At 39.2% G+C, this 14,545-nt stretch overlaps 2 protein-coding genes across 4 annotated transcripts in view; one reads left to right on the top strand and one right to left on the bottom strand.

Annotated features, from left to right (window-relative positions):
* The window catches only part of dnah5 (dynein, axonemal, heavy chain 5), a 142,048-nt gene extending 136,401 nt beyond the window's left edge, over positions 1–5,647 (top strand). For both annotated transcript variants that reach the window (XM_079693697.1, XM_079693696.1), the window contains 3 exons: positions 2,067–2,219; positions 3,807–4,038; positions 5,059–5,647. In XM_079693697.1, coding sequence (XP_079549823.1) covers positions 2,067–2,219; positions 3,807–4,038; positions 5,059–5,210 — 537 coding nt within the window. In that variant the 3' untranslated portion in view covers positions 5,211–5,647. The remainder of the gene's footprint in view (positions 1–2,066; positions 2,220–3,806; positions 4,039–5,058) is intronic.
* A 329-nt stretch (positions 5,648–5,976) lies between these two features.
* The window catches only part of adcy2a (adenylate cyclase 2a), an 88,542-nt gene continuing 79,973 nt past the window's right edge, over positions 5,977–14,545 (bottom strand). Inside the window, exons 19-25 of one of the 2 annotated variants that reach the window (XM_079693700.1) lie at positions 14,222–14,306; positions 11,731–11,889; positions 10,747–10,893; positions 10,389–10,499; positions 10,166–10,280; positions 8,802–8,926; positions 5,977–7,329 (exon numbers count right to left, since the gene is read on the bottom strand). In XM_079693700.1, coding sequence (XP_079549826.1) covers positions 7,177–7,329; positions 8,802–8,926; positions 10,166–10,280; positions 10,389–10,499; positions 10,747–10,893; positions 11,731–11,889; positions 14,222–14,306 — 895 coding nt within the window. In that variant the 3' untranslated portion in view covers positions 5,977–7,176. Of the gene's footprint in view, positions 7,330–8,801; positions 8,927–10,165; positions 10,281–10,388; positions 10,527–10,746; positions 10,894–11,730; positions 11,890–14,221; positions 14,307–14,545 lie in introns of those variants that run through there. The other variant, XM_079693701.1, reaches the window with a different exon arrangement.

The raw sequence follows: 14,545 nt of genomic DNA, 5'->3' as shown, positions 1-14,545 counted from the left end.
TCTTTTATTTTACTTAAAATTATTTGGATGCAAACACATCACAACAAAAGCAGAACCCACTCGTTATTCCTTGTGAAGCCTGTTCTGACCATGAGTTTCTTTTGTTACTTTTTTAGTTAAAAAATAGCTTCTTCACAAATGGCATAATCACCCCGCCTAATTGGACTTCTTATTATCCTACTGAAAGCTATGAACACCTTTTGCTTTCATTAAAGAATGCTAACAGGCCACTTAAGGGAGCTTTGAGGCACTTAAGGAAGCTACAATTAATATCTTCAATGTTTTTTTAAGTGCTGGTATATTTTCTCTTACGTTATTATTGTTCTCATGTAAATCAAATCAGGTTTGTTTGTTTCCGATAACAGCAGATATATCTTGCTTGTTTAAAAGGAACACATCATCATCAGTCAACCTCTAATCTCTCTGTAGCCCACACAAATGCTCCTTACCTTTTTGTTTCTGTACTCTTGTATCCACAGCAAGCAAATCCATTTAAGTGATAATCGAAAGTGACTCTTCTAACATACAAGTACACCCAATTCCAGGAATATTAATATTGCGAGAGGAGGAGGAAGAGAAAGCAACAAAGACATTTGACTTTTCCCGTATCTTTTATTGAAATCATAGTGTTGGCATTCAAGTCATCCTCTGGTAAACGTTACATCATTAGAATAATTTAGACATTAATGGCTTCTCGAATGGGATTTAGAGTTTTTTCTACCTGCACTGCCATCTGCTTTTAATACTTGACTGCTTTGTTGCATTCTAATCTCTTGTATTGTATTGTGCTGAATTCTTTCTTTCACTCCACAAGGCGGTGATTCACAGTCAGTTTTTATTGTCTCCCTGTTGTCTGCTTCTCTGATCCGTCTGGAAGACAGTTGTCTGTGTTTCGTTGTAAGTTTTTCTTAAGATGGTTCTTTATTGATCCCAATTTGGTAAATTATTTGTGTTGCAGCAGCATAAAAAGACAAGGCATTGTATAATAAAAATTCAAAGACTAGAAATAAACAAGAAAATATCAAATATACATATTGAATTTAACAAGGTATTATATATACAAATATATATACATAAATATATGACAGAAGGAATATTAATGTTAAATATTAAATATTGAACAGATTATATAAATGTAAAATGTACATTGTGGTTTTATTCCAATAGAAACTATGGAGCCTCTGCTTCCTACAGTAGTTTCAATTGGAATAAAACCACCACAAGTTCTCTTCCAGCCAGGGGTTATTTATTGTACAGAGTCATTGCCGTGGGCAGGAATGTTTTCCTGTATTGGTCCTTGAGACAGCGGAGCTGCAGCAGTCTGTTGGAGAAGGAGCTCCGTTGACTGTCCAGCTGCAGGTGGAGAGGATGGGTGGGGTTATCCATGATGGACAACATCAGCCTGTTCAGTGTCCTCCTCTCCACCACAGCTTCAAAGGGGTCCAGCTTGATGCCGATGACAGACCCAGCTTTCCTGATCAGTTTATTGATCCTGCTTGTATCACCGGCTCTGATGCTGCCCCCCCAGCAGACCGCAGCAAAGAAGAGTGCACTGGCCACAACAGACCGGTAGAAGATCTCGAGCATCTTGCTGCGCACGTGGAAGGATCTCAGCTTCCTCATAAAATAGTCTGCTCATCCCCTTCCTGTACACAGCGTCAGTGTTGATCCTCCAGTTCAGCCCATTGTCTAAGTGCGCTCCCAGGTACTTGTAGTCCTCGACAACAGCCACATCTTCTCCCAGAATGCACAGGGGCTGTGGAGACGTCCTCTTCCTCTTGAAATCAATGACCATCTCTCTGGTCTTGGCCACATTCAGAAGCAGATGATTTCTTCCAGTCCACTCTACAAAATCACCCACCAGCGCTCTGTACTCCTCCTCCCGTCCATTCCTTATACACCCTACCACTGCAGAGTATCCGAAAAACTTCTGCAGGTGGCATGACTCAGAGTTGTTTTGAAAGTCTGAGGTGTATAAGGTGAACAGGAAAGGAGACGGCACAGTCCCCTGTAGGGCTCCTGTACTACCAACCACCACAGCATGTTATTGTTTGTCTGCTTTTCAGGCATCGTGGGCCTCCAGCACCCTGGGGTTCTGGTTCACGGAGCTGCTTGAGCGGAACCGGCAGTTTCAGGCTTGGATATTTGAAGGGCGCCCCAACTGCTTCTGGATGACAGGCTTCTTCAACCCACAGGGCTTCCTGACAGCCATGAGACAGGTAACACGGCATCAGGCTACATGCCTCCTTACCCAGCGGTGGGGAGAAGGCCAGATGAAACACATACACATTTATCTTTTCTTCTAGTGAATCCCACTTTTGATTAATGCGGGGGGAGTGAAGATTACAAAGGGATGTAATCTGAATGTTTAATACTATTTAAGATCTTAAAGGTGGGGTAGGTCATTTTGGAGAAACCAGATCGAGTGCGCTAGAATTTGAAAATAAACAGCCGGGAAAAATCTGGCACTTCCTTGCAGAGCCCCTCCTCCAACACACACGAACACGCACATGACCAATGAGGGCATGAGATAAGTTTGTGCACAGATGGAAGGCTGACAGGCAGGTAGGCCATCCAGTTATTTTAGCCGGGCCGGCTAAAATGATTGGTCGTGCTTTTTACAGTACGGCTTCCACAGATGACACTTTTTTAATGGATTTTTTGTCAAAGCACTTCAGATATTCATTGCTACCGGGATGTTAAGAGCATTCCATGGAATATAACAAAAAGTGTATCTCCCGCCGGTTTCTCAAACTTACCTACACCACCTTTAAGGCATGACCCTATTGTTTATGTGTTTGTATTTTGTTAGAAAATCCCAAATATATATAGATTTGTTATATTGTGTTACATAAATAAAATGGACATACATTTCTATTCAACTACAAAAAACAAGTGATATGCATTTAAGAAAAATAATTTCCCATTTTCTGGTTAAGACTTCTAAAACATTAATGAACGGTGACTTTTCAAGTATAAAATACAGCACATTTTACATTTAAGAATACAACGATCTGCTTCCATTTAAATAAATATTGTTTTATTTATTTTTGTGCAAATGTTACGAAAATATAAACCTGCGGCAGAAATCCCTCTAGTGACAAGAAATATTTAAAATTGTTAAAAGTTAGACCTATCACATTTATCAATCTTATCTACCCCTGGAACTAGCTAAACTGGTTATACATATGTTTATTACTTACTGTCGTGTTGGGTCACTCATTCACTGGATCAGCGAGCTGCATGAGACACAGACGGGCTGTCAGGAGAGGGAGACAAGGAGAGAGGAAAAGAGAGGCTCCGCTTATTAAACCCGCCGTGTTATTATTATTATCCAAAGTTACTGTAAACTTCTGAATGTAGTAGTAGTAACTAACTAGAGTCTAATCTGTCAAAGGGAGAATCTAGTAATTTTTTCGCGCAATGTTGTAACTGTAGTGTGATTACTGAATTTATAACAGTAACACGTTACATTTATCTAAGCATCTAATCTTCTTATTTTCAGACTCAATCCATTATAGTGTGCTGAATAATTAAAGGAATATTTATACATTGTGCCTTTGCTCTTTTTGAGGAGTTTGGTATTTGTTTACTTTCTTTTGGCTTCTCTCAAACATCATGAATGGAGTATAGATCCCTGCCATACATTGCTTTATTTACCTCTACTACAGCCTTGTTCTCAAAATCTATATTTTTCTTTGGGAGGGGAGCAGTTGCCAAATGTAAACTCTGTCACTCCCAGTATCTGCTGTGTTATACTGCCCACATCCCTGCCTTTATCTGGGGATTTGTTCCTGCACCTGTAGGAGATCACCCGGGCCAATAAGGGCTGGGCTCTGGACCGCATGGTGCTGTGCAATGAGGCGACCCGATGGATGAAGGATGACATCACCCAGCCCCCCGCAGAGGGAGTGTATGTCTACGGCCTCTACCTGGAAGGAGCCGGCTGGGATCGGCGTAGCTGCAAGCTCAGTGACTCCAAACCCAAAGTCCTTTTCGAGATGATGCCTGTGATCAGGATGTACGCTGAGAATAACGGTGCGATTGAGTTTGTTTGCAAAATTGACAATGTGCCTGGATTGAAACTTAATCTGACTATGCTAGAGCCTTAATCCTGTCTTTTTTTACAGGCTCAGTCCTTCAAGTCTTTGTCAGTCTGAGTCTATCCGAGTCCTCTTCTCTCCTCCATCCAGGATGGAGTGATGTAACATTTAAATGTCAAGCAGACTAAGTGCTATTTATTTTGTCTGGGAATAGATTAGCAGCAGTATTTTGCACAGTGTTTGTTCTGGATAAAACCAGACTATATTCAGGCTGTCAGCAGAGAGACAGCCCCCAGTGGAAGCCTGCAGACGAGGCTGTCTGGGAAATGAATTAATGATCCAATGACACGCTTAATGTTGTTTGTTTACACCCTTTACCCTCCCTGCTTTTCCCACAAAAAGGCTGGCTGTTGGGATGGAGTGTGTTTGTTTGTGTGAGAGCTAATGCAAAGGAGACAGGAGAGGGATGTTTTCTGCAGTCAAGTGGTTGCAAGAGCATCTATGAGTATGTGTGACATGCATGTGTGAGTCTTGAAAAACCCTCTACTTAATTGTGACCCTCTCCCTTAAAAGAGATAATATCCTGTGTATCACCTCTGGAGAATAGGCTGTTTGTGTGCTCGTGAAAAGGATTGTTTGGTTTAGGTACTGTTTGGGGTCTGGAGTCGTAGTACACTCAAGTAGGACTCCACACTCGACATGTTTGCCTATAATCCCGAGAACAATGCAGTGGGGCTGTGGGAGTAGTAGGAAATAACCACATGTTCACTTAATCTGAGTTATTCGCCTGATTTGTTCCTACTTTGTTTTGTTGAACGCAGCTGTGTGTCCTAATGGCATCTCCTCACTGATTTAAATTTTCATATCTCCAGGTATAAGAAGTATAATTAGGACCTTAATTACGAGATGATTTTGCCTGCTGTTGCTCTGTTTTCAACTATTATTTAAAAAGTTTAATTTGCTGTATATTGTTGGGTATCAAGTGACACTTGTTTGTTGTTATTCTTTGTTGCAGGTGTGAAGGACCCCCGTCTCTACTCTTGTCCAATCTACAAGAAGCCAGTAAGGACTGACATGAATTACATCGCAGCTGTGGATCTGAAGACATTACTTCCTCCAGAATACTGGATCCTGCGGGGTGTTGCACTCCTCTGTGATGTCAAATGATGGCTTCATGTGGAAACACTAATCTTGTAGGTTAGACATTATAAACTTCCTATCAGTCAAGTTCCCATTGTCCTAAAGTCTACTGGATAGACAGCTGTTAGCATTTCTACCCCTATATAAGTATTTTGTTTTTTTTAAGATTTAGTAATCTTCTTACTTCTTTCCACAAAGTGGTAAATTGTGACATTTTACCAATGGTAAAACATGTGCTTTCAGACAATGGAAAAAAAGCTATTGAATATTCTATGTAGAAAGAATCTTTTAGAACAACAGTAATCCCTTACAGTACATTTTACACTAATCTAAACAAATAAAAAACACAACTACTGTATTTGAATCCTCATTCTAGTTTTGTATTTTTTCGCATAAAGACAATGGGGACAAAGAAAGCTATTGAATGAGGACTGAAGATCAGCTATAAGTATTTGGATTACTCAGACTGTTGTGTCATTTCAGTATTTTTTGAGCTTGGTCTTTATGTAAATGTTGCTCTAGTGTACCTCGTACTACTTGCATGAATCATCTAGATCAGGTTAGATTACGGTTAGTTTTTATTTGGTCATCTTTGGAATTATGTCACACTGATAAAAAAAGAAATGCATCATATCATTTCTTTCTGTTTACATTACAAATGTGGTCCTTATTTTAACACCTTTAATGTGTTTCCTGGGTTTTATTTATTTCTAGCAATAATGTTATACTGAGATTCAATTGAAATCATGTCATGTGATACGCCTGAACGTGGCGGGCAAATAATAACACTCAATAGAACTGAAATACAAATTTTAATGAAGTTTATACAAAAAACAATGGCATCATCAAAACATCAAAAACACTTTTTTGGTAGTATTTTCTTTTATAACAAAACCACTGTACAATATTCACTCTAAAGCTACCTTGTACACTGCTCAGGCCCAGGTTCCCTGGATGAAAATCATTACACTAAAATCATCTTTTGTGACAAGTAGTTTTACTATAACCAGAACTTTAAACTTGAAACCCCTGCAGCCTTTCTGAACAAAAACAATCATCTGATTTTTACATTTCCAGCAGTCATCTGACCTAGGCCATAAAGACTTAGCATATTTTAGTGTTGTAAGCTTTCAATGAATACAAGATGATTAAAGTGCAAAGACACTTCTAGGAAACGTGGCCATGCATGAATATCACAATATATTCATCGTTTTCTGTATATGCTTTTACTTTCATAGACTGGCTGTGAAATACATCCAAGACTTCTTGCTTGTAACAAGGTTGATGGAGTTATGTACACACGGGTGTGTCTCCTTGCTGCCAGGCTGTGTTTTTTAAAACAGAGCCAGATTCACCTTTTCAACAGAGCTCTTGCACTTTTCCTTTGTAACACTTGTCCTTAGCTTTTCTCTTGACATCAGACCTTCTATCCGCCTCTTTTTGTATCCCTTTTTGAAAGGTGTGGTTAAGCTGTGGGCTTTATATCCATTAAACCCTTCTGTATGTTCACACTGACATTTTTGTCTTTTAAATGCTCTTCAAGAGGTCTTTCTGTACATTGTTTGACATCCAAATGCACTGTGTCCCGAAAGTGAATACTTCATGAATTCTGTTTTTGATGTGTCTGGCTGAAAAAGAGGCTTTTATGGCAAAGTGACTAGCGCAAGCCTCCCGCAACTGATTCAGAATACAACACCATTTTTAGATAATTCTCAGGACCACTTTGGCTTTTCTGGATCCAACCGTCCAATTTATTTCATGGGTGGTTGCCTTTTTGCTATACATGCTACACTTAGTTACATACAGTAAGTGACTAAATGTATACTACAGCTGTGGCAAACGTAACTTGTAATGCAACATTAAAATCCGATTCCTTTCCTCCTCACAGCGCAGATCTGGTTCCTTCGTGTTTCCCACTGTGCAACAGCTTTGAGAAGATCAAATCTCCTCTATCTGTTCATTTAGTGTCAATTCAGCATATTCCGAAAAAGTGTTAGGGCATCACATTCCCTTGGGACAGTGAGCGGGTCATCTCTGTGTGCACAAAGTAGGTCTTGAGCTCTCCCTTTCCCTTGACGTTGATGATTCCTCTACAAGAGCACATGTAACCGAGGGTCAGAAGGATGCGACTCGTCTCCTCCGTCACCTGCAGGGAGAACCACATCAGTGAGTCTATTTTCCTATCTTACACAACTGAATGTATTCCTGCAGGCAAATGTACTCAAATTAATACATTTACAGATACAGAGGAAGCTAAGAAACTTTTTCAGAGTATGTGGCAGACAAAAATTTCTCAATTGTGCGGAATAGACGCTGTGGGTCAGTAATCCAGTTCTAATAATAAATTCATGACTGGTGTATTCCCATCATAAAAGAAACATCACTGCTAATGCATTAAATTCTATTTGTACATTTCAAAACATTAAATAACATTGAGCACAGTAGTTTCCAGAAAACTACGAAAAGCCAGTATAATTACTTAGACTTTGCAATATGGGGGATATTTATATGCTTCCTTGGAATAAATCACCATTTCTTCTTATTGCCTCTGCACATCTTAACATATCAAGAGGCATTCCTGGAATTCAATTGAAATCCCTGCAGATAAGCTGCAGTGCACAGCAGATGGCTCCATTAAATGTGTACATGCTGTAATGCAGGTGAAAAACCATTATATGTTATCAGCGCCGGGGGAACATTTGAGATTGGAAGATGTTAAGATGATGTCCTTTCTGCCTTAAATAGCATGAGCAGAGGGGAGAATAGTTTTATCATTAAAGCATCGGCATTCTGCACTGACATTTAACATGTCTAAATGGAGCAGTGCTGCTGCCTTGAAAGAAACTGTCAACTCCTAACACAATGTGATGTTTGACAGATACAGAGACTTCTCAAACTTCTTTGATGTTGAACAAATCAGAACATAGTCAGGGCTGGACTTATTCTTTATTATTGTTATTATAACAAATCCCATGATTTCTTTTTTTAGTATCTAGTCCATCTTGATACCACCAAACTCCCTGTACTGTGACTTGAGTCACACACATATAGTTGTGGTTTTAAATAAGTATGATTAATTTCCTACTGTTTAGCATATGTAATACATTAGTATACTAATAGTATTAGTAAAAGCAACTTGTGAGTGTATACGGCAGCAAGATGTTGTATGTTTGATTAAATAAAAAAAAAGGTCCAATGGTAATTAACATCTCATTACATTCAGCTGACGCTTTTATCCAAATAAGTGCATTCGAACAAGAAGATACAAACTTGAAGAAAACAGAATCATATAAGTACATCAGGTTTCATAGAGCTAAAACATTTCAAGTGCTACTCAACTGGCTTTAGATAAGCCAGTCCTTTGTTAGTATATAAGTGCTTTGTTAGTATATAAGTGCTTTGTTAGTCATTGTATTGCTCGTGCTGGGGTGTATGGTCTCACCCAGTCCAACAGTGGTATTGTTGTTTGTATTATGCAGTGGTCTCTTGGTTAAAGAGCTAAGACTTTATCAACCCCTTTGTAAATAGATCATTGTTAGTCTCAATTAGTTTGGGGCTTTTCATTGGATGTGATGAAAAATAAAGGTTATCAGAGAAAGAATGTCTTATTATATTCACCTGAATTTTCCCTAGGACTCCAGTGCTGTCCATCCTGCTGGCTACATTCACCGTGTTCCCCCAGATATCATACTGTGGTTTCTGGGCTCCAATGACTCCAGCTATCACTGGCCCATGGTTAATACCTGACAAAGGACACCCAAGCCAACAGTAAGCATCCCACAGTTATCACAGTTACATTGACAGGTTCTCATTTTTGATCTAAACGGTAAATGACAGTACACTGGACATAGCAGGAGGTGCTCATTTAAAATGTCCAACATAATGAATACATTTTGTGATGTGTTGAATTCTGTATAAAAGTGTAACTGAATTGGGAAACAGCAAGCACATCATTATTTAGTTTCTATTTCTGATTTCATACAAGAACAATTTGAAATTCACTTTTTGAAATGACTTATTTATTATCGAGTGCTGCTCCAAAAATCCTTTAGCAAGAATCAGAATAAACCCAGCTTTTCACAAGATTTCATCAGAACATGAGATGAAGTGTGTAAACTAAATGCAGCTGAACCCTTAATCCCAGACTTATCACAGCACCGAGCTGACACAGTCCTCCCTGGAAAAAGGCAGCACACCAAACCACAATGCCTGTGATTTGGTCTAGTCCCAGTGGGTGAGGACCTGTATTTCTTTCTGATGGAGCAGCGGGATGTACCGCCACACACACGCACACTGCTGAGTTAATGGAGCATCCCATGCTGCGATCTTTGCAGACAGGTTGTGGTATTAAACTCTGACCCCCTGCAGTGAGCTGGGACCTGCCTGCAACGCTTAGCTCTTCAATTGTCCCTTTACGCTTGAGTCAGCCTCTCCCTTGGTTGCCATGACTATACTTGTGTGTTGCAGCAAACATCAGTTTTCTTTTCTTCGTTATTTAGACATGTACGCATCTCTCTTTGTTTCTATCTTTATAATGAAATTACCCACAGAGCACCAGCAGTATGGGTACTCTAAAAATAGAAAGAAATTGATGTATAAATTAAAGGCAACATGTCCACTCTCACCCAACAGCGGGGATATTTCATCTAATTTATGCATTTTGGCCTCTAATAGCCAAAAAGTATAACTAGGGCAAATATTAATGTTTTTACTATGTGGGCCGTAACATCATAATGGATTCAGGGTTCTGCAGAAAGCAACACACCATTGCTCGGCTTCCATTGTGTAGCAGGAAAAATATATTTCCCTACATATCTTATTAAAAAAAACGAGCATTACTGCAAACACTTATCATTCAAGTGGCTTTAAAAATGTGAGGTTTCAACCGGCCTAATGCAGTTCAACTTTGGATAAAAACGTTTTTTAGTAGCTGAAATATCATTGAATTGAACCTTTAAATGTAACTTCAGTACATCACTCACCAACTCTGAGTTTGAAGTCATTGAAGGAGTGCTTGTTTATGACATCCAGCTTCCCCACCAAGGCAAATGCAAACTCCAGCATGGTCCCTAAGTGCATGTACTGCCTGTCGTGCTCCTGGGTAACAGGCAGGAAACAAAACCAGTAACAGAAATTGTAAGGCGATGTTAAAGACTTAAGGAATGACATGTGGTGGAGAGTGATTTGTGTGTGTGATGAGCCTACCTGTAATGTGTACTCAGGCCCAGGTGATGCGTTCAGCCCAGTCGCAGCCATGTAAGTACTGCCAATAGTCTTGATCTTTTCAACGCCACTGAATTTGGGTTTGGACAGCAGCTACACACACAAATACAAACACAACAGCTAAAACAAATGAGACATACTTTATGGCAGAAGTGACATCCATATGGACAACAGCAATCGGGTTGGTAGAAATCTCTTCAAACATTAAGACACTCTAACAGGAGGTTGTAGTTCAAACACATAGTTCATAGTGTTTAATTAATGAAGCCTTCAGAAAATCTCCTGATTTATAGCATTTCTGACGCCCTTGTAGAATGTTAAAAGATTAAGGGTTATTCACCTCGTCAAAATCAGCAATGATTTCGTTGAGGAGCCTGAGGCACTCTAATCCCTCTTTGTTGACGTCAGACTCGGTGTAGAACTCTTTAAAGTCTGGGATGGAGGCGAACATGACACACACCAGGTCATACGACTGGTGGTACAGATCCTGTGCGACAAAATACAGACGTTAGTTAGGACAGCTGCAAAATAATGTTGTAAAACTGATAAGCCACAGACTTGGATGAAAAGCAGACATACATTTGGAATCATTTGGATCATGTGGTAGGAGATTTTTGTGTATATTTAAGCTTGAAAATACTTCAATAAAAACCTTTGGACCAGATGGGAAAAGAGTCATTTGCTGACTATTCATTCAGAGATTTTGCTGCAGAAGCATTATTCTTCTTTGAACTTGTCCTCTAAACTTCTTAAGACGTACAACTTAACTTTTCTACAGTTAACACTGTGAGGAGCACTTAAGGGATACAACAGGAGCCAGAATGATGAATGAGAACAGGCGAGTCAGAAAATTCACCCAGAGGGCCTCCCAATATTCTGTTATTGTCACTCATAATGAATCATTCCACTACTACACTATGAGTGCCAGTTCCATTTAAAAAGTCTTATGTGTTATACAGTATATACAGTTTAATTATTTTAAAACTAAACATCTGGAAAACAGACGATGATTAAACCAGCAGTCTTTCCATTCATTACAAAACAATGTTCTTTCTACCCTTTAATCCTCTATAGCACAATCTGGTTTAAAATGCTTACTGGGTTAAAATCATGTAATGATTTAAACCAAAGATTATTTTTGGGGTAAACTGCTTTTGCGATGTCTCATAAAAGCACATGAATTAATGTAATGGATCTTGGCATAAAGCTACTAATACTGCATGAACTCTATGAAACCACAATACATCTGTCAAGCAGCAGTTTTTCAATTCAAAAATGTGTATGTATCTATAGTACATATCTATGCTGGAAAAAGACAGCTTACTTCATTCTTCCAGTTGCGTGCCAGGAAATGTTCTGCAACGTGTGCCGGCAGAACGTTCTCCAGCAAAACCCGATTGAGGTTCTCCATCGTTTCAATCTCCTCGCACTCCTTCTTGAACTTGTTCTTCCACAGAAAGTCTAACCTACAGTAATATTCATTCTGTTACAAGAGGACACAGAGGTGAAGAGACTGAAGGTACAGCTGTACAGCTTGCTTCCATCAAGTCACAGAGACAAATAGAAACAGCTCAACGTTTATTCCACCAAGGCTCAGAAAACAGAAAAGGAAAACGTAACAAATCACAAAAACTGTCAACAACAAATGAATTGGTATAAAAAAAAACATGATTACCAGCACATCAATAAGACTTATTGATGAACACAGTGAAAGGCAAGACAGGGTGACACATTGCAATACAAAAGAGGAATTACTTTTCCTGGTGAGAATATTGTGGGTACAGTTTGTAACAGTTTGACACTTTATTTTCTTTCATATTGTGCGAAGAGCTCACAGCTCAGATGGCTCCATTTCTGCCTGTGTCTTAGAAGTACACAATGGCCATATTTCACAAAGACGATGCATCAACCAAGGAGAATCATAATTGAAAAATGATCTGATGGAACAATGAGCATGCCTGGAAAGTGATATGACTCAATATTAGAAATATAATTACTTGATACACTTAAATAAAAAAAAGTGGGGGTTGGTACAAAGACAATGTCTGTATGTACTCTTTAAACATGCACAGTGCAATATACACAAGACTGAGCAGATATTAATAACTGGCATCTGTTATTTTGGCTGTACAGACGGATACATGCGCCTTTCATTGAGCTGGGGATGTCAGTACTTTGTCTTCAGCAAATATATGAATAATTAACTCAAAGTCAATCTGCCTGATTTTCATGTTTTGATATGTTGCATCATTTCCAGCAGCTCTTATGCAGGAAGGGTCTCGGCACATTTTGAGAGACAGAAGCTTTGAGCATTGACAGAAACAGTCAGTCCCCAAAGGGAATTCAAAATGTGTGTCTACAGTTGGGGAACGTAACCAATTTTTATCACACTCAATAATGCATGTAGCAAATACATTCAGTATACTAGGATGCCAAACAACTGTCCCTGTGATGTTGACACACTTGGAATGTTCTATTAATTTATTCCTTGATGTAGTTTTAGTTTGGCAAAGACACAGGAATCATGTAGTTACATCCATGTATTTCTTGATGACACAACCACAAGCTATTAGGTTATTTATCTGGAGATTGTTAAGCGCTGGAAATTGGGCGGTAATGGAAAGACGATATTTTATCAATCATGCAGTCTTGCATACTCCTATACATTAATTCCATCAGTATTCTCTTGTGGACAAAGTTAAATCCCCAATGGGAAAGAAAACGTGTAGCAGACATGCTCATACTTTGCAGTAAAGCCCAGGAGATCAGAGGCTTTCCATTTAAAGATAAGCTCCAATAGAAATATTATCCTGTCCTCTGCCTCATCTTATTGACAGTGTGCTGGGGCTTCATCCTGTATTTAAGTATTTTCTAAACCAAATAAAGTACACATTCATATGTGCAAACACTACATGGAATACACTGTATGTACTGTATTATCTTCTCTCGGCTATGTCACCACCAGCTTTGCAGTTTACATGTAAATGTCTTGGTAATCAAAATGTAAAGGATCCTAAATGGGATGCTTACTGTTCATTTAAAAACATGTAGCTAAGGATGTACTGTAGCTCTAGAGGACAACAGTGCCCAAGTTCTACAGTAAGTACTGCTGTGTAGCGTAACCGAACATAGCTGGAATAAGAAGCCCACAACTCTCCAGAAGGACCATTCTCTGGCCCCTGCTTCTCCTGGCTAGTAAATCTCACATTCTCCCTGTGCAGTTTCAGAATAGCTGAGGTAAATCACTGGTCTCATGATGCCTGTCTTGCACAGTGCAGCACAGCAGCCGAAAAGCTTAAACATCTCTACTTTATTTCATGTATCTGCCAGGAACAGAACCTATTATTACCCCTTAGCTCGGAGGTGATAACATACAGTATACAGTATAATATTTAAGATATGATGAAAATGGTAGTGTCTGGAATCTAATTCAGTGCATTGAAATGTAACTATATAGTTATAGTGTGAGAGAACATGAATGGTTAAAAAGATTAGAGATCATGGAATCCCTCAACAGCATCGATATGACAGGGATGTAAGAGATATAGCATGGGCTTCTCACAATGGGAAAACCACATGGGGGAAAAAGGTCCTTGCAAATTGTGAAAACATACGAGCAAACAATGACTCATTTCACAAAATAAAACCTGTCGAAAGTAATATAGCAGAAAATACACAGAGAACAAAGTAAAGAGTGCAACGGTGATGCAAGAGCAGAGCTGAAAACTACATTACTTTTTTAGCCGTCAAGGGGAAAATGTGTAGACAGAAAGACAGACAATGACATCACTCAGGCTATTATAGTGTGGACTTACCTGTCTGGCAAGCACAAGCAGAGTGATGAAGAAGATAAAGAGGGAGATAGAGCCCATAGTCTTCAGGTCTTTGAGAACTCCTGGTCTTGAAGGGCAGAGGAAAAAGGAAGAATGTGTTTGTGCATGGAGAAAGAAAAAAATACAGTAAACACAGATAAAAAGAGAAAGTAGAGTAAAAGTGTGGGTGAAAAAGACGAGTGAGACATGTGTCACACGATTGGTTAGCAGAGCATTTGATCCACAGCTGTCACTTGGTTAAGATTGTCACTTCTGCTTTACAGTGACAAGAGCTAGTTTTCTTTCTACAGTCAAGTGGCTGCGTGG

Source organism: Notothenia rossii (assembly GCF_949606895.1).
Source record: "Notothenia rossii genome assembly, chromosome: 7".
Lineage (NCBI taxonomy): Eukaryota > Metazoa > Chordata > Actinopteri > Perciformes > Nototheniidae > Notothenia > Notothenia rossii.
The sequence above is the reverse complement of the archived record's forward strand: the minus strand, read 5'-3'. Positions and strand labels throughout refer to the sequence as shown.